The sequence below is a fragment of the Dermacentor variabilis genome, chromosome 5 (assembly GCF_050947875.1).
Source record: "Dermacentor variabilis isolate Ectoservices chromosome 5, ASM5094787v1, whole genome shotgun sequence".
NCBI lineage: Eukaryota > Metazoa > Arthropoda > Arachnida > Ixodida > Ixodidae > Dermacentor > Dermacentor variabilis.
Genome location: NC_134572.1, coordinates 67740241 through 67760262, shown reverse-complemented (window position 1 = coordinate 67760262; position 20022 = coordinate 67740241). Strand labels below are relative to the sequence as shown.

Below are 20022 nucleotides of genomic sequence, written 5' to 3'. Positions count from 1 at the left end.
AATATTTTAAGCGTGCAACTAGTGTTAAACTTTCCCGGCCCAAATTTTGTCACTGAAGAGAGAAACTTATATTTTGTGCACCCGAATGAGAAATGAAATGGAAAATAAAGAAAAATACAATAGAGGCAAGTTTTCGAAACATTTTGAAGGCTTCTCTCGTGAAGTACCGACAAGTCAAGGCGTTGGAGGCAGCGTATTGTTTCTGCGAATTTCTTTTTTCCAGTATCGTAATGGCGTGAAGTATGGCATAGAAGTATTTTAAGACCATTTTCGTGCCTGCTAAGGCAAGTGATATGCTTTAGGCAACGTCCTTCATAGGTACGTATCCCACGGAGACTTAACCTGAACGTGATGCGACGCATGGAAGCTTGCGAGATATCGGGGAGAACCACGTTTATCTGCAGGGTCCAAATAGAGAAGTTAGGTAATTAGATTTGCTGACGCTCAGATTTCTGCGATTAGTTCCGATGTTTATTATCTCCGTGTCGGATATTTGTAGTAAAGCGCTATGATTTTTGTAGAGTGATTGGACCAAAAACTGAGTCTCGCGTTAGTCTCGCCAATCATAGCTAGGAGGATTGTGTGTAGTGTTGTATAGGGCGGGGTTAGAGTAAAAACGAAAGGGACTTGTAGGAGCGAAGTGAAGTATTGAAGGCCGTTAGAAGAGTCGATGGAAAAATACGTGAGGTACAGTAGGAAGAAGGCTGTCACAACAAACGCGAGAAGTTTACCGGCCATGCTGTCGGTCATACTCACGATTCTAAATCATTATCATCATCATCAGCCTGGTTACGCCCACTGCAGTGCAAAGGCCTCTCCCATATTTCTCCAACAGCCCCGGTCATGTACTAATTGTGGCCATGCCGTCCCTGCAAACTTCTTAATCTCATCCGCCCACCTAACTTTCTGCCGCCCCCTGCTACGCTTCCCTTCCCTTGGAATCCAGTCCGTAACCCTTAATGACCATCGGTTATCTTCCCTCCTCATTACATGTCCTGCCCATGCCCATTTCTTTTTCTTGATTTCAACTAAGATGTCATTAACTCGCGTTTGTTCCCTCACCCAATCTGCTCTTTTCTTATCCCTTAACGTTACACCTATCATTCTTCTTTCCATAGCTCGTTGCGTCGTCCTCAATTTGAGTAGAACCCTTTTCGTAAGCCTCCATGTTTCTGCCCCGTAGGTGAGTACAGGTAAGACAAACAGACACAGGCGAATGGAACTCAACATTAACAAATGCAAATTTCTGAGAGTATCCCGATCTAACGATAATCTGCCTGTGTACTACTTGAATAACGTTGCTTTAGAATCTACTAACTCATATAAGTACTTAGGCGTACATATAACATCTAAATTAACATGGAATCATCACGTCGAATACATAATTAATCAAGCTAACCGCTTGATGGGATACTTACGCCGTAACTTTTCTCATGCTCCCTCTCCTTTAAAATTACTACTTTATAAAACCCTGTTACGGCCAAAATTAGAATACGCTGCAGCTATATGGGACCCTTATCACGAAAACCTAATACATTCCCTTGAACTCATCCAAAACAACGCCACTCGTTTTATTCTTTGGAATTACTACCGTGGTGCGAGCGTTTCTTCAATGAAATCGAATCTGGGTCTTCAACCGCTAGCAACACGTCGAAAAATTTCCCGCCTTTCATTTTTTCATAAGCTGTATCACCACCCTACACTTCATTCAAAATTCATGTCGCTACCATGTTATTTATCTCACCGTACTGATCATCATCATAAAGTTAGAATTGGTACATGTAACACGACGCACTTTTTACATTCATTTTTGCCACGCACGTCGAAAGATTGGAATGATCTTCCTACTGACATTGTTTCCATTCATAACAATGATCATTTTCGAAAAGCACTAGCTAACAATGTACAATAGCAAACATTTTTACGAACTGCTCCTGGTGTTTTCCTTTTTCTTGTTTAATGTTACTTTTATATGTCATGTTCTATTACTGCATTTATCATACTTTCAGCTAACATTGTATAATTAGCAAATATTATGTATAAGCTCATGATTTATTTTCTTCTTATTTGTTGTATAACCCACTCCCCTCTCTAATGCCGAAAGGCCCTGAGGGTAAATAAATAAATAAATAAATATTAGTAATGATATTGCCGGTTTTGTCTCTTAACGCATACATCTGATTCTTGCCAATTCCTAGTTTCTTCTTCACTGTTTTTAGGCTTCCTCCGTTCCTGAGAGCATGTTCAATTCTATCCATATTATACTTCCTTATGTCTGCTGTCTTGCGCTTGTTGATTAACTTCGAAAGTTCTGCCAGTTCTATTCTAGCTGTAGGGTTAGAGGCTTTCATACATTGGCGTTTCTTGATCAGATCTTTCGTCTCCTGCGATAGTTTACTGGTATCCTGCCTAACGGAGTTACCACCGACTTCCATTGCACACTCCTTAATGATGCCCACAAGATTGTCATTCATTGCTTAAACACTAAGGTCCTCTTCCTGAGCTAAAGCCGGATACCTGTTCTGTAGCTTGATCTGGAATTCCTCTATTTTCCCTCTAAATAACTGCACATAAATAAAAAGCATTTGACTTAATTTCAGCCCTCGCACTCTTTCAGTGGCGATCCAAATGTTCCATGTGTCTCACGGCTCCTCGGCAGGTCCACATTTCGGGGCCCCTTGTGCGAACCACTTCTGGCCAATTCCCACCTCGCACAATTCTGGAACTGAAAATGGTGCGTGGCTCAGGCGTACATGCTAGACCAGGGCTTTGTGATCATCTCCCTTAACTTCTTTTATCGCGAATATTATTTTTGTTGTAGTCACCTTTGAAAGAAAGAAATATTTATTTCTTCTGTATCTTTACAGAAACGGGGACAAGAGCAAAAGGCACCGAGGCCTGACAGAGGCTCCTGCTCCGGTAAAATTTTTTTTGCTAACAGCGGATAGCTTACACCTAGCACAAAAGGAAATATAACATCGTCATTTGAACATTTCATAACTGAAAAAAAAATAGCATTGTCAACTAGCACATTACAATGATAAATAACTATGCTGCTGCCGCTGCTACTACCGTTTCTGCCACCACCGCCATCGCTTCTTCTTCAGGTGCAACCCGCCGTGGCCCAGCTTTGTAGGCATGGCGTAATGCGCTGCTGAGCTCGAAATCGTAGGTTCGATCGCGGCTGCGGCGGCCGCATTTCGATGAAGGCGAAATGCAATAACGCTCGGGTGATCAGATTTAGCTGCACGTTAAAGAACCCCAGATAGTCAAATTTCAACCGGAGTCCCCATTAATGCGTGTCCCATATATAAAAAAATCCTGTTGGTGGCACACTAAGTACCAATTTAATCTAATTTAACAGAGGACGCCTATCTAAGCGTTGAGATGACTCCGAAGGACCTCTCGCGGCTGGTCTTGTTGTGGACCTAAGCAGGCGTGTCTGATGAAAGCCCCCTTTCTCCGGAAAGTTCCGACTGACGGCGAAAATTCGTTCCAAGGAATGATTGTAGCGTTCAAACAATTTTACATGCGATATACAGTGAATTGACTAATTGCCCCTTGCAGTATTTCGGCTGGGCAGGGCAGGGCAGTGCGGTACATAGTCATCAAGCCTGTACGGTTGGCCAATTTTCTCCGCGTGAAACTGTGCGTTGAGCAGAACCGAGGCCGGCCTCGAGGCGACAGCGCTCCCGTTTCCACTTCACAAAGCGGCCCTGTCGAGAGATCGAGGTCAAGCCGCGTATAGTTCGCATCAGACATGCAGCATTTGCGCGACATCGTTTACCACCGGTTGCGTTTTCTCTGCCTTTAGGGAAATAGCGTGCAACGCTGTAGTGGAGCCGCGTCGGTATCGCAGTTGTGAAGCGTGCGTCACTACGCGTGTTCCCGGGTCTATAACGACCGCGCCGCCAGGCCCCGCCCATCATTATTGCCGACCAGCCTCTCGTGCTCTGTCACGCAGGGTATCGCCGTCTACCGGTTCTATACAGGGTGTTTCAGCCAACTTTAGCCAGAGTTTAAAAATATGCCGATGGACTCTAACACGAGACGCGACCAAATGCATGTTGCTCACTTTTGTATGTAGTGCGTCACGTAATTTTTTGTATTTTGGCTAACTAGTTCATTAGTCAAGATAGTTAACCAACTTCCGAAGCAGCGAAGTTAAGCAAAAAAATTCGAATTAGAAAGTTGTAGAGTGCTTTGCAGAACGTCCGATTAGACAGTTTCCAACTTTCTACCGGCGCGTATTAAGTATTAGCGTTCTTCAGCTTACTGCGGATGCCCGCGAAATGAAAAAGAAAAAATACCACGTGACATACCCACTTGCGCGTCGTGATTTCAGCGCTCCCAAACTGTCCACGCACAAACGAACGTAGCATCATAGCAGGGCGTGCTGTCGCTTAACATGCGACAGGGCAGAGACGAAGGCGTTGGCTGAGCGATTTACGCCAGCGACGTGCTTCCCTCGTCGCAGTTCATGATAGCGATATGCAAACACAGCGGCAGCACACCTGGCTAAATGCTATGTTCGTTTGTGCGCGGAACGCTTGGAAGCAGTGCAATCACGAGGCGCAAGCGGGAATGTCATGTGATGTTTGTTTTTTGTATTTCGTGGGCATCCGCAGTAAGCAGTAAAGCACTAATACTTAATAAATAGAGATACAGAACCTGTTTATTCGGACGTTTTCCAAACCTCTCTGCAACTTTCTAATGGGATTTCTTTTTCCCTAGCTTCGTTGGTAATTAATCTTCACTAATTATCTAATTAAGCAAAATAAAGAATAGCGCGACATACATACAAAAGTAAGCAACATGCATTTGGTCGCGCCTTCTTAGAGTGCATCGGCATATTCTTAAACTGTGGCTAAAGTTAGCTCAAACACCCTGTATATAGTTAGCCTACGTATGGAACTCCATGAGGGCTTATTTATCGTACTTGTCCGACCCGAAAACTCGTCAAAGAGAAATGTGGGAACCTTTGGCTGAAGAATATTGCCTTTGCTGTGCCTCAAAATGTTGCTTTGCGTAAATACTGTTGAAACCACTTATAACGACCTCTGATATAACGAATTATTGGTTATAATGACAACATTTCCCTCCATTTACGATTTTCCGACCCTGCCTGTCGAAACTGCGTCCACAAATAACGAAAATTTTCAAAAGCGCCGTACATTTACAGCAAACGCTTCAAACCCGGTCGTGGTAAAAGGAGTGCGCATGCAAATTTCCTTCCGCGCAACAAAACGGGGCGCACGTGCATACGGCAACGCCCCCGCCGCTTGCTTAGCGCTGAAAAGAGACGCGCGGGCCCGTACCTTGAAAGCTATCCGCGAAAGGGGCAGTGTGCGGCGTGCGCTCAGAGCTTCACGAGAGCTGGGTTCTCGCTGCTTCGTTCGCGTTGAAGCGAGAGGCAGTACGAAGGTTAATTCGCTCGCTGCGGGCGCTGTCTTGAAATGGGCCGTTTTACGGGACGGACGGACGGTTTTTCTCGCTGGGTAAGCATAGAAATACTTACGCATTCAAATAATGGCGGTGGCTGCGCTCGGAATAACAATATGGTAAGTTATAGAAATGGCCGGGCGCCATTTAGGAAGAGCTACAATGCCGCATTTCCGTTCGTCAGATACCATTTTTTAGCAGAAACTTGCATATAGATGCGGGAAAGGGTCGGGGAAGAAATGAAAAAAAGCAACAACAACTAAAATGGGATTTTCGGACCGTAGTTTAGTGTGAAATTGCAACTAACGACGCAAGCTTCAGTGTCACTAATTTCTGCAATTTCTGCGGCGAGTTCAAGATGTAAACTACTGATATAGCGACCACTTTTCGAGGAACTGTCGAGTTCATTTTGAAGATAGATAGATAGATAGATAGATAGATAGATAGATAGATAGATAGATAGATAGATAGATAGATAGATATATAGATAGATAGATAGATAGATAGATAGATAGATAGATAGATAGATAGATAGATAGATAGATAGGGAGGTTAACCAGAGGTAGTTCCGGTTGGCTACCCTCCCCGCGGGAAGGAGGAAAGGAATAAAAAGAGAAAAAGAGTGGTAGAGGAGAGAGAGAGAGAGAGAGAGAGAGAGAGAGAGAGAGAGAGAGAGAGAGAGAGAGAGAGAGAGAGAGAGAGAGAGAGAGAGAGAGAGAGGAGCACAAACAAACCGCGTACACTATAGAACGGTAGGGGGCCCGTAGACCACAGGAACCTTAGTAACGCTTGCACGGCCTTCAGCGTGGATACTCTTTGGGATCACTGAGCTAAAGATTTTACTTCTGATAGTGGACGATTGTCCAACTGGTCAAGCTCTCTGCACATCACTTGTCTCCGCGCACTGTGATGACGTGTGTGAGCGTCTCATCGCTGTTGCACGTGTTGCACGTGGGGCTCTTGGCCATTCCAATAAGGAAGGCATAAGCGTTCGTAAATGCAACGCCTAGGCACAGACGGTACAGCATGTTCTGTTCCCGTCGTGTTAACCTAGGCGGTCGGTGCATCCGTATATCCGGAGACAACGAACGCAAACACCACGCGGTGGAAACGTTCGAGTTCCACAGGGGCAAAGTAAGTTCACGGTTCATCAATCGCAGCCCAGCCGCAGCGTCTGTTCGCGAAAGCGGAGTAAGACACGTTGAACACTTTCATATGCATATCGGGAGGCTTCGTCGGCGTGGTCATTACCGCTGATGCTGCAAAGGCCTGAAAAGCATTGATAGATGATGTTGTGTCCCTTGTCATGGCTGCGATGATATATCTGTCGAACTTCTGAGGCCAGTTGTTCATTCGGTCCGTGGAGCATGGGGCTTTGTATGCACTGAAGGGCTGCGTTGGAGTCACGAAAGACTGTCCAGTTTGTTATAACCGTGTTTAACTTACTAAGGAGGACGGCGCGCTCTTCTTCATCGTCTCCGTGATCTTTCGTAGAAACGGGATCATATCCTACGAGATATAGAACCTCTTGAAATTGTCCTGAAACTGCTACAAATGGTTATAGACGTGTTGATCTACGATAAGACTTAAAGTAGAAGTGCTTCTAAACATAACCTAAGCGCCTGAAATATAGTAGTATATATTCGATCTGCGGTAACCACCCACTACTGGTGTCAGGAGAGTCTATTTTGGTAAACGCATACAGAACATCTAACGGAAGACTTTTTAGATGTCTTTGTCTAAAAAAATGCCGAATGGCATGTTAGAATTCGGTCACCTTACTTTCTCTCAGCGAAATGAAACAAGTAAACAAATCTTTGTCAAATTACAAATACTGCCCTTTGATTGCTTGCGCTAAATAAATATAGTCAAATGCATTAATAGCATCATAACAGACAATCATCCATTTTATTTATCAATATTACGTATGCCAACTCGCCCAACACGAAATAAAACTTTTTGCAACTTCAGTGTACCACCGACAAGAAATATATGTGGCCAGAGATTAGGGGAATTTATTGGCATAAAAGTATGGAATAACTAACCATTTGAGGCTAAACAAAACAAAAATGTATCAAAATGGTTGAAAAGAATAATACCTTCAGCAAATGTCCGCGGAACCTGCCTGAATATGTTCATCCCATGAACGCGACCAACAGTACGTACTTGTTTACAAATATGTTTTTTATGCCAAGTTGCAAACGATATTTTTTTTTTCGTACTAACCAAGTGTTCCTTTCAATCTATACTGTTTTTTATATGTTCTGTGCTCCCTATATTTATACTGTGCATTAACGTGTCACAGACACGCTTACTGCCAATTATATATTTGTAGATAGCCCCACTACTAGCCTTTAGCTAACGGGTCACACAGTGTTTGCACATAGTTTGTACTAACTTTGGAGAAAATAAACTTGAAACTTGAAGTAGGGTGACCGTCGGTGTTAACGAACAAACGACGTAATAATGGACAAAGGACCTCACAGGAAGCAACATAATAAGCTGGCTTCAATGTTCAATAATTTCGCACCGGAACTTCAACAATCAAGGGCTTGCTATCGTTTTCAACCCAGGGCGCGCACACGACGCCTCGAAACCGCTCTTCCATGTTCGCGCAGCAGGGGGCGACAGCAGGAGCGAAACGCCGGTGTCACAGCGATCGCAGTGATTATCGCAGCGGTGTCACCATAGGCGTCACAGTGCCAGCCACGCCGCTTGCCATCACTTCAGCGGTAATCAAGTAGACAGGCTCCAAATTCGTCACGCATATCGTTCCGTGCTGGAAACACTGGGAGGCAGGAAGTTGGAAACAAGAAATCGGCCACTGGCCCACGCAATGTCGCGGTCGTGGGTTCGGTTAACCCGCTCACCCGTGCAGCCGGTGGTCGCCCGATCCGGCCAGCGCGACCAGGTGGGACGTCATGGGCTCCGTCTGCCTGCTGGTGCTGGCCTACTCGGTGGGCCTGTGCCACGTGCCCTCACTGGTGGTCAGCGAGCTGCTGCCCCTGAAGCGGTGGCGCTTCCTGAGCTCCTCTCTCCTCTGGGTTTCGCGCTGGCTGGTCGCCTTCGTGATGGTCCACTTCGACAAGGAGCTGCTGAGGGCCGGCGACTTCAGGAGCATGTCGTTGGCGTTCGGCTTGGCCGTGCTGCTGGTCGCCGCGGCCGCTGTTCCCTTCGTGCCGGAGACCGACGGCCGCACGTTGGCCGGCATTCATCGCGACGAATGACGACGCGACCCGGCGTGGGTCTTATTCCCCGTCGACGCTGCGTCGGCTTGTCGCAATGATTAGTTTCACTTCGTGCCTGCTCACCGAACTTTATTAACTGTGCCTTACGGATAGAAAACGGTTGTTTCACGTATTTTGTATTTACGGACTATGCTGCATACTCGAACCATGTCACCTGTTGTTTCGTCAGCACGTCAAAACACGGTAGCGCTATATCAGGCTTACACTTGCGCGTTCTATATATTAGCAGTGGTCACTGCAACGTATATATGCTGCATGCGCCCCTCTATTGAAAACAACCGAATCGCTGACTCTAGCTAAACGGGTGAGGCTGAAAAACGAACATTACTTAGCGCGACCCGGCTATCGCTCCAATTTTTGGTTATTGCGTGACGCATTTTGCAAATGACCATATTTCGGACGCGAGTTGCAAATGAACTTGCGGAAAACAATGTTAGATCATTGTGGTGTTGAGTTCTTGTTTAAAGGAGTATCATATGAAGGAAGAAGAAACAGAAGCGTATGTAAAAGCTAGACGGACATGACCGGTTTACAGACAGGACTCTTTCGTCTTCGGCGTACTTGCCCTTCAAGCTTGCATTTGTCAAGAGCATTTCCTCCCATCATTTTGCAGGATAACGAACACGTTTCCCGAAGCCTGTGTTTGCGCACACTTTTGCATCATCAGTTATGCATCATCCATACCACCTGGAAGTGCAAGTTGGTAAATTGCTATAGGCAAACTTCAGCAGCTATTCTGAGTTATTTCGGGCTACACCCGCTTCGGAGCGCTTTACCAATTATTCCTACAATCGACGTTGTACTCGCCCCTTCTTGTCTCATTGTAGAAGCCAGAAACGAAGCAAACGAGAAAGAGTAAGGCTAAGGGGGGGGGGGGGGACTTTGTAGAGGGTGGAGCTGGCAGTGATCAGAGCCAGTTAACCGCTAATGTGTCTGCGCATTGGCGCTGTGCTGAAACTGAATGACATTGCATTAAGGCGCTAACCGGGCACTGACTACAACTACCTTAGGAATTGCGTCCATCAACTGTGCATTCTTTTTGCGACAGCGCCCATCAAAGGAAGCCATAATGTTCGAAGTTCACCATTCGCGTCACATTCAGTGTTCACATTCCCTGATTGACAGCCGCTGTTGTCTATACAACCGATAGCGAGCAATTAAAAATATATATTTGACAGTTAAGCAATCTTACTAGCTAGTACTTGGGACATTCCATGACGCCATGTGGGTTTTAAGCGAGTTTCCGTGGAAAAAATGCTCGAAGGTAAGTTTAGGTGACGCATGATACTGTGTTTTGCTATCGAAAAATATTTTTCTTGATGGCCATGTAAAAAAGCAGAGCATTTTTGTGGTGTATGTTTTGCTGTGCTTTTGTTGCGCATCTTTTTCTCCAAAGGAGCACAGCTTGCCTCCACGATTTCGTTCGGGACAAACAAGATTACTTGCAGTACGAAGCTCGCAGATTAAGTGGTGCAATCGCTTAGATGCAGAAAGAAGAGCTTTTTATTCTGAATAGAGTTAGCAAAAATCCGATAGAGGCTGCAAAAACACTTGATGTTTGGTACAAACCATTAGGTTCATTGCCTGTTTTTAAGGAATAGCCTATTCATTCTTGCCGGCTCGAGTTTTGCTTCAATGAAAAGAACACATGCCCGTAATGCCTTACTCTTTCCCTCTAGCGCTGCGGATTAGTGTCGGACTGATTTTATTTCGCCGTAAAACGCGGTGCTTGCTGTGATTCACATAACTATTGTGTCTTACAGCACCCGCACACTGAGTGGTTGTGAGTGTTGATGATGCAATCACAGCGACGTGAGCTCCTGCTTCAGTTCCTCACTGACAGGCGGCAAGTCGTCCTGGTCTTTCATGGGGTAACCAAAGCGGTTGGCGGCAGCGAAGTCCTCGGACTCGGCGTCCACTCGCCTCCAAAATGCGTCGTGGTCGACAGGCGGTCCTTGACCTCCGTACTCCTCTGGCAGAATCTTCGGAGAGATCTCCTCGTGGAGCTTCTCAAAGTTGTCTCCGTGGAAGCGAAACTTTGGGATAAAAAAGTGCGAGGCAGGAAAAAAAAAGCGAAAAGTTTGGTGCAATGTAGATTCAACTGTTCACAAATGGCACACGACTTTCAATAACTATGAATTGTGAATCTTACACTTAAAACGTCCTCTACATCGAACGCTGACACTTCTACAGTGCTTATTTAGGGGAAACCATTTCAATGAAGCCGCGAAATAATTTTCAAATGCCAAAGATGAAGGTAAGCACGCCGCACAACATTTCTAGATTATAGTTTAAGATTGAAGGAAAACTGGAACAATATTATGCTTGTGCTCAATTTGTTGACCAGCGATAGATTTCATTAAAGTAATTGTGGAAAATGGGTTAGTCTAGCAATCACACAGATTTTCAATTAACAACGTTGATACTTCTTTTTCGCAAACGATAGGCACCCCTAGAGGTATGTCTCGCACCTACAAGAGCAGTCGGTTATGACGCCACTCCCACAGTCACAACCGGCATGCTGCTGAGAGTCCTGACGATGCTTTTTGCCTTTAAGACTCGCGGAAACTTGGAAGTACAGCTGCATGCAGCAAACACAGTGCGTATGAAGCAGCGAGCGGGCATGTTGGTTCAGGTCTGGCCGTGTCTGGGTCCTGAGTCGCTTCGGCCGAGCTGTATTGACGGCCCTTTTGTTAGCTTCAGCATGGAAAAGCTGAATTTTCGGGAGTTGTTCGGAACGTTTCCGTTCGCTTTGTACGCACAGCATTCTACACTGAGCCTTGTCCTTGCCTACCCCAGCGCTACAAATGATTTCTACGTGGTGCAACATTTTGTCGCAGTTGTCATTTTCAACATAGTTATCGAAAGCGGTAACCAAGTAAAGAAGCTTCAAAACGCGATGCACAAAACCCGCAGCGTCGTGGGCGTATTTGAAAAGAAAGAGAGAGAAAAAGAAAGAAGATAAGCGAGTCGTAACATTAGCTCTTATCAGTAGCATACCTTGCTGACATTCTAAAATTATCAATAGTTTCTATTATTTCATTTGATTACGTTAACTTATTTCATCAAAATTCTAAACAATATTTTCACCACACGTCTAAATTACAGTTCTAGTCTCACGCTCCACAATTTAAATCTAGTTTGGCTTTACTTCTAAGCATACGAAAAACCGCCTGCTTCTCGGCCAATCCCCCATAGTGGGTATGCGCCACTGTCTGGGACACAAGACACAAGACAGCAGTGCACTGCCGTTTGAGCGTTACATCTTCATCCTCAATCAGTTATTTATTTAATATCAGTGCTGAGCGGCGGTGCTTCTTTTTCTTCCGTGTTGGCAAATATAGGAGGAACTAGTTATAAAGGTATTCCAGCAGAACTTTTTGTTGGGCTAGTTGGCGCATGTTACTGAAGTACTAAAGCACCAAACAGACGACACAAGAAGAGACACGGACGAGCGCTTACTAACAACTGATGCTTTATTGACGGAAACACAATATATGTACACAAATCTGACAGTGCAACTCGCACGTTGTCGAAAATCGCATGGTAACCAGGCAAAAGGCGATAAAACGATTGTAAAGGTGACGTTCGTGACAATGAAACGTGGTGTATAGAGCCCAATGACTATAAATGATATGGTTACGAGATACACAAAACACCGCCGTAAGGGAGTACCCCATTAAAAACTAAAAGATTAAGAATTTTCACCAAGCGCAGTCAGCACAGCAACATGCTCGGTTCTAACTAAGGGCTTCTAAAAAGGACATTTCACTTTTATACAGAATTTTTGATGGTTCGCTGACGCATTCAAGGCCCTTCATTTTAATTCGGAAGGCTTCCTTCAGCTCACGGGCAACGCTGTCTCAAGTTCTGAACAGAACAATGGTATCTCATGCATAGGCGGGGCTTGCACCCGCACTCTTTGCAATGGATGGCCATATTGGAACCAGCTCCTTTTTCTTGTGAGCGTTCGTGTACTTTTACGCTTTCATTTAAACAGCGTCCCGTCTTTCCAATGTAAACCTTTTTGCATGAGAGGAACTGGTTCCAATATGGCCAACCATTGCAAAAAGTGCGGGTGCAAGCCTCGCCTAAGAGATACCATTGCTCTGGACAGAAGTCGAGACAGCGTTGCCCGTGAGCTGAAGGAAGCCTTCCATATTAAAAGGAAGGGCCTTGAATGCGTCAGCGAACCATGAAAAATTCTGTATAATAGTGAAATGTTCTTTTTAGCAGCCCTTAGTTAGAACCGAGCATGTTGCTGCGGCGCCTGCGCTTGGTAAAAATTCTTAATCATTCAGTTTTTAATGGGGCACCCCCTTACGGCGGTGTTTTGTGTATCGCGTAACCATTATCATTTATAGTCATTTGGCCCTATACACCACGTGTCACTGTCACCAACGTCACCTTTACAATCGTTTTATCGCCTTTGGCTGGTTACCATGTGATTTTCGACAACGTGTGAGTTGCGCCGCCAGATTTGCGTGTGTTTCCGTCAATAAAGCATCAGTTGTTATTAAGCGCTCGTCCGTGTCTCTTCTTGTGTCCTCGGTTTGGCGCTTTAGTGCTTCAGTAGTTATAAAGGGTGGCTCAGCAACTTGAATGCCTTAGTATACGAGCCACGGAAGCCGCAACACCGTTTCATTCAAGGCGCTTTGTGCAACCGATTGTGCAATTAAGCCAAATGCCAACCATTAAGCCACGCGTATAGTGCAATAAGTAAAGTAGAAAGAAAGTACGTGAGTTCGCTTACCCTTTCGGCCAGCTTCGCCTTGACGAAAGGCTTGGTGAGCGCAAAAAACATGTCGAACGCGTACGACTGTCTCACTATGTGCACTGCCTTCATTCTCATCGGCATGCAATCCTGGAACGTAAAAAAAAGAGAAAAATCTATTACACCATGCGGGCGACCGCTGACAGTTGACATACGCGGAGAACAAATCTCAGTCTGCACTTTTCTTGAGGCGCATGAGCAGCATGCCGTCAACGCTTCATTTCCCCCGAAATCAGGAGCTGCTACGTGGCGAGTTTCGTTGCAGGTCGTGCACACCTGTGTGTCGAAACATCGAGGGACAGCTCGCTATCGCGGGTTTGAAAACGGCCGCGGCGACCACATTTCGATGGGAGCCAAATACAAATAGGCTCGTGTGCTTACATTTAGGCGCCCAAAAATGCCCCCCGGGTGGCCAAAATTAGTCTGCAATCCCCCACAACGGCGTGCCTCATAATCAGATCGTGGTTCGGGCAGGCAAAATCACAGAATATATACTTGTACAGTCATCGTTTACTCTCTCTTAACTCTCGCTTTTTAGACAGACGTTGAAGACCGTTGAAGTCGCATCGCTGTGGTTGAAGTAGTGTGCGCAATCCTACACACTATTAAAATTAGTGTTCTTTTTTTTTTTTGGGGGGGGGGGTGGTGGTGGTGGAGTGGAACAAACAAACGAGATATCAATATATTCCGAACGGCTTTCTCAACACTCAATTTTAACCAGTATTCGAGGCACGGGTAAAAAACATAAATACAGGTACTTTTATTCGGGCATGCGTAAATTTAGAGTTTCGTCGTACGGATGCGCCACTGATTAGGTACAGGATTTCCCAAATATTTCCATACGCGTTTTGCCAGATTAAACGCGGTGTTCGGGAGCCTCCAATGTTGTAACCACACGCAGAAAGACGGGCTCGCCCTGTCATAGTGTACCGATTGTTGTAGCACGTCCTCGAATTTCAGTGAAGATAGCAAGGTAACGTAGAATGCGCAATGACGCCCGTACAGACTGGGGGCAGCATGATAGCCGGGTGTTTCGATATCACGGCCGACCGACAAGCGCTCTCGCTGTTGTCGCCGCATCGAAGTGTATATAAGTTTCGAGGGTACAAGTCCGCCTAAATAAACACTTCGCTGTGTCTTCGGTCCTTCTACTTCCTGCCTCCTCGTCTTGCATCACTTTACCGCGATATTACTTTGATAACTAACAATTTAAACTTCAAAGTTTAAATTGTTAGTTATAACAATTAGGCTGCTGAGCACAGGGTCGCGGGATCGAATCCCGGCCACGGCGGCCGCATTTCAATGGGGGCGAAATGCGAAAACACCCGTGTACTTAGATTTAGATTCAAAGTTTAGTGCGACGTCATTGCACTATATATGCTGAAACAAATGAGCTTTACAAGCTGGATTCAGGTAGTTTTCGTCTTAATTCAACCACAGCTGACGGGATTGCTTGTAGCAGTCTACCTCAGAGATTATTTTACTTCGCGGCTATCTAATATCCATCAGGTGCGAGCAGTGTTTACGGAGATTAGCTTGTTGCTACCTGGGAGATCTTCTCGTCACGCATTTAAGTACCTGAACTTTGCTGTAGAGACTCTTTCTAGAGAGGGAAATGAATCCCGCATTGACTGGGTGTCCGCACCTGGATATAATCCAGGGCTCTCCTGATGAGGCCGAAGCTCAGCGAGAGGATCTTGTCGGCCGTAAATTCGGCGTAGTCCACCAAGAGCACAACTCCTAGGACCTGCGCTGCTGGGTCGGCCGCAATGTGTTCCATGCAGATGAGCCACGTGCACTGAAGGTCTGCGTAAGGCAGCTCGTTCGGCATCCATATACCTGGAGTAATAAGAGGTATGTATATCATATCATTCTTTCATCACACAGCCAGACGTCCTTATGGAAGCTATTAGCTTGCAAGTTATACTTCGTGTTTTTGCTGGCGTGTAATACGAACCTCTGAGATAGGTGACCAAGCAAAATTTTCCTTGAGATGTTTGTGCCATCTTGCCTGGAACCGTTCGCTTATACCACGAAAACTATACCAAGACATATCACAAAAAATTGCTTTTCTTCCCACACACAAAACATCTCAAAACTAAAAAAAAGAAGATGCAAGTGAAAAAAAACTTGCACATGACCGTTTCATGATCTCAAAGCTAAGAGCTGTCATACGCTGAGCGCATACAAGATGACGCCCCAATACCGGGCTCTAGCAAGCACGGAGGTTTCACCAATTCGTGCAGTACCTCCGTCTTGCTAGCGCAAGTTCGTCAGCATGCGTTCATGAGCAAGAGCACTTACGTAAGCTGCAGCATGTGCAAGAAAGACGCTCCTGCGACGCTTTTCAGCCGTTGTTCTAAGCGAAGGGCCTTTAATTTTTTTAAGTATCTGTTTATTCGAAGTTCAGTAATTTAAGCAGCCGAAATTTTATTTATTAGGCTTGGTGCGACGACACTTCTGAACAACGATGCGATGTGAAAGGCGGTCGATGATAGGAGCACAAGTCGGTCTAGTGCCTTTTCTCTCTCTCTCTCTCTCTCTCTCTCTCTCTCTCTCTCTCTCTCTCTCTCTCTCTCTCTTTTTCTCTCTCTCATATACATCACAAACGTTCACGTGGTACGAAAGAATCATAACATCTTGTAGCCAGAAACGAAGTTTCGTGGAGAGAGTGAGATATATATGGCATGCAAGAAAGCCATGCAAGTAGTTTAACCAACGTCGGACCAGTTTGGCTATCCTGCGCTTACTCCATAATTAAAGCGTGGAGCACATAGCGACATATTCAGGGTCAATACGCGATTTAACCCGCCGTGGTTGCTCAGTGGCTATAGTGTTAGGCTGCTGAGCACAACGTCGCGGGATCGAATCCCGGCCCCGGCGGCCGCATTTCGATGAGGGCGAAATGCGAAAACACCCGTGTACTTAGATTGAGGTGCACGTTAAAGAACCCCAGATGGCCGAAATTTCGAGTCCTCCCCTATGGCGTGCCTCATAATCAGAAAGTAGTTTTGGCACGTAAAACTTCATAATTTAACTAATATTTGATTTAAAGCCAGCCCGCTCTTTCGCCACTTGCGGCTACCTACAAAGGTAACACAGTTATATCGCAGTCAACGAATTCATCTCGGCGATTTCTTATTCCATATTGTTTGCAGATCATGTACTAAATCTGTAGAGGCGACAAAGAACGCAGAAGGCCGCTTACGCACTTTAAAGAATTTACCTTAATTTACATATTTGAGCAGCTATTTCACAAATTTCATATATCCGAAGAAAGCGCACATTACCACGCTGACTTTAGAAAGTAGGAAAAGCTGCTCTGACAGGAGCTTTATTCGAAGATTTGAGCACGTAATATTTCCTTATTTTCTTGCGCAATTTCCGGTTTTCGCAGTGGTGAGGTGCTTTCCAGTGTTGTCTGTCTACTGAAGGCGTCGCAATCTACGGCAAAGGTGACAGTGCAGCAAGAGCAGTAGTCTGCCCGCAATGATTTTCCCGAGGCTTGTTTGAAGAAAAAACTGATGCTATAGAACACAAGTTGGTTGCATTACGACATATAACTTGCCTGGTTTACAAAGGATTATGGGACGCCCTCGAATGTCTTTCTCGGGCATCACCATAACCAGCTTGCGGCCCGCCGGCGGTGCCTTCCGCGGCAAGAAGTCCCGGAAGATGGACACGCAGGAAGCTCTGTTCCGGTAGTAGTTGCGGATAGTTTGAAGTGCGCCGTCCACGTTGTATTTGCGTACCCGCAGAAAACGCAGCAGGAACTTGGGATCTTTGTTTGCGTTGAGCTCCGCTTCCGCTGTGGCACAGAAAGCGAAAACACGGGGTGTGAGTTTAAAATGAGCTGTAGATTTCTGCCTGTGTTAAGACTTGTTCGGACCTTGAAGGAACGTCGGTCGAGACTATTCACGACCCAGTTTCACTATTGAAAACAAAAAGTAGAGGTTTCCAGCGGTGCTTTAGAGAAACAAAAGACCCAATAAACCTGGGGTTGCATTTGCGGAACTCCTATTACGTAGAGCTTTCTGATTTGCCGGATGGGCCGGCGTGATGGGCGATTACTGCAGTGGTGGTCAATCGCGGATGCCACGTAGATAAAAATTTGGAGGACGCTTAAGCTTCGCCTTTAAGAGTGGAACGCGATAGCGTTCAAGGACCCCTGACTGCTTTTCATCGTTCCCGGCAACTGTAGCTTATGTAACCGTAAAGTTTACCGGGAAACGCTGGCGGCGAACGCTATGCACGAAGGCAAGCCTTCTGGTAGAAACGCGGCCTCTTGCGTGGGTCGATCTCTTGTTATTGTTTCGCACTTCTAATATTTCAGTCTGAGAAGAGCTAACATAAAGCACATGCGCTGTCGGTGCTTTTTTCCATTACGTTTGTTTGTGGGATGCCGTTCTCAAAATTCCGAGGAATAACTTTGTAAAGAATGAAAGACAAGGTATGAGCAACTTTGGTGGTAGAAGAGTGGTTAGGTATGCGTGATTCGGAATTTGCTTCGAAATTCTTTATACCGAAGGGACGTCCGACGCTGGGTGCCGGACGCGGGGTGCGGTACGCCGAGGCCGGATTTTCTGCGACACGGAGCCCTTAACACTTTAGCGTTAAAAGAAGCTAAAAGAAGTTAAAAGAACCCCACAAAAAGTTCTAACGCTATAGAATTTGTCTTAAAGGCAGATGACAGTCAATGACATTGTCGGACCTATTACCGGCGAAGGCACCTGGCCAATAGTAAACAGCATTTACGAACGAAAAGCTTTACTTATACGTCCTCTGGGCCCGAATTCACAAGAACCTTCTTACGCTAAAACTGTTCATCAGAACAGTTGCGAGCCAATTGGGATGTTAGACATCATTAGTAAACGCGGCTGGCCTAAAGAAAACGGCCCTTACGAACGAGAAGGCTCTGTGTATTCTGCCACTGGAATTTATAACTTACTAATCAAAGAGGTCAATCGTGGCAGGAAGCCTCCCCTTGTTTACAAGTTACGGAACCTAAGATAACTTCAGATAGCTCGTTGTTAGGCTACGTGGTTCGTGCCGTAAAAGGAAAATCAATGACTGGAATCTACGCTAAGCCTATATGCGTCTAAAGGAACACCTTGGCATTTTGGTGGCACGCATGTCCATTCAATACTAGCATAGTGACTTCGCGTAAGAATCCACAAATAAAATCAAACGTCCGAGCTTTTAGGTCGATTTAGCTGGGCACTAGAAGACATTTAGAATAGTTCAATGATATGACTCTGTGGATGCTGGATTTGTCGGTACAGAGAATGGTAAGATAATCTGCGTAGGCCAATGTCTCGGGTTCGTTGCCCAAGATGTCAAAGCCCTGAATATCACTACACTGAAGAATGCTAATACCCAATGGTCATAAATAAAGTGCGAACAAAAGTGCAAATGAAATCCTACTTTTGCAGGAAAAAGTATAGGCACAGGTTTTCAAAGAGTACTAGTAACAATGATGCAATAGACGAGTTATTATAGCACATGCGAACTACTTTTTGAAGGATCGATCCAACATTTACATGTTCTAAAAATCGGGAAAGAGAAGCGTGGTTAACGCGATCGAGAGCTTGCCCTTTGATATATTTTTACTAATTCGACTACACAGTTTATGGAAGACACGGATGTTAGACCGCAATGCCCGATGTTCCTTTGCCAGTACAGAGTAGTAGAACGATTTTTCATATAAAAGATATCTATGACAAAAAAAATTTCAACCGGACTGGTGACCGCGATTGATTAGTTATTTGTCGTTGTCCCTCTGTTAGGGGCAACTGCACTCGTTTTCTTAATCGGTTACTGCTCATAAAAATCTTGTTTTTTGGTTTTTTCTTAAGTGTAATTTGTTGCTCTGCGTCTGTGTAATGCTTGCATATGATGTTAACTAGCTTCAATCAAGTACCATGCATCAAGGAAAAAAAAAGCCTTCCATGATCTAATGGTTATGATATCTGTTTTGCTAAAGGTCTTTTTCTCAAATACGGCCATTGGACAATTTTATATGTGTACTTATGCATATCCGGAACATGAAGCCGACATAAAAATTCGCCTTTAGTGTCCATGTAATGGCTAACACGATAAAGGCTTCATACATGAGGAACTTGACCCCATCTCAGAAACCACAGTCCTGACGCTCCGTATAGAGAAAAAAAATTGCCAATGTTTTAACTAGCACCCGCTGCTTCTCCAAATTCATCCTTTTATTTGTTTGTTTTATTTCTACAACTTCAAATCTCACCGTTACTGTGTCGATTCGATGCTTACTGTGAGTGGTGACAAACAGCGGTGAAGGGAAGAGTGTTAATGTGTGTTCTTGTAACTAGCACAAATATATTCGTATATGTATTAAAAGGCGTTTACGAAAACTTATTCTTATAGGCTAACGAGTGAATTAACGCGTAGTTTATGCTAATAAAATAATTAATATTCTTAGCGATTTGTGGCAATGAGACTCAAACGCATAACCAGGAATCTTGGATATTGCCCCTATGGCAATTCGTTAAGCTTCGGCGCATCACACCAGTGTACCTCAAAGGGCAG

At 45.1% G+C, this 20022-nt stretch overlaps 1 protein-coding gene across 1 annotated transcript in view; it reads right to left on the bottom strand.

Annotated features, from left to right (window-relative positions):
- Nucleotides 1-10355: 10355 nt before the first annotated feature.
- Nucleotides 10356-20022, bottom strand: part of LOC142583564 (uncharacterized) — a 55076-nt gene continuing 45409 nt past the window's right edge. Inside the window, exons 7-10 of the mRNA XM_075694052.1 lie at nt 17085-17272; nt 15110-15337; nt 13444-13554; nt 10356-10726 (exon numbers count right to left, since the gene is read on the bottom strand). Coding sequence (XP_075550167.1) covers nt 10493-10726; nt 13444-13554; nt 15110-15337; nt 17085-17272 — 761 coding nt within the window. The 3' untranslated portion in view covers nt 10356-10492. The remainder of the gene's footprint in view (nt 10727-13443; nt 13555-15109; nt 15338-17084; nt 17273-20022) is intronic.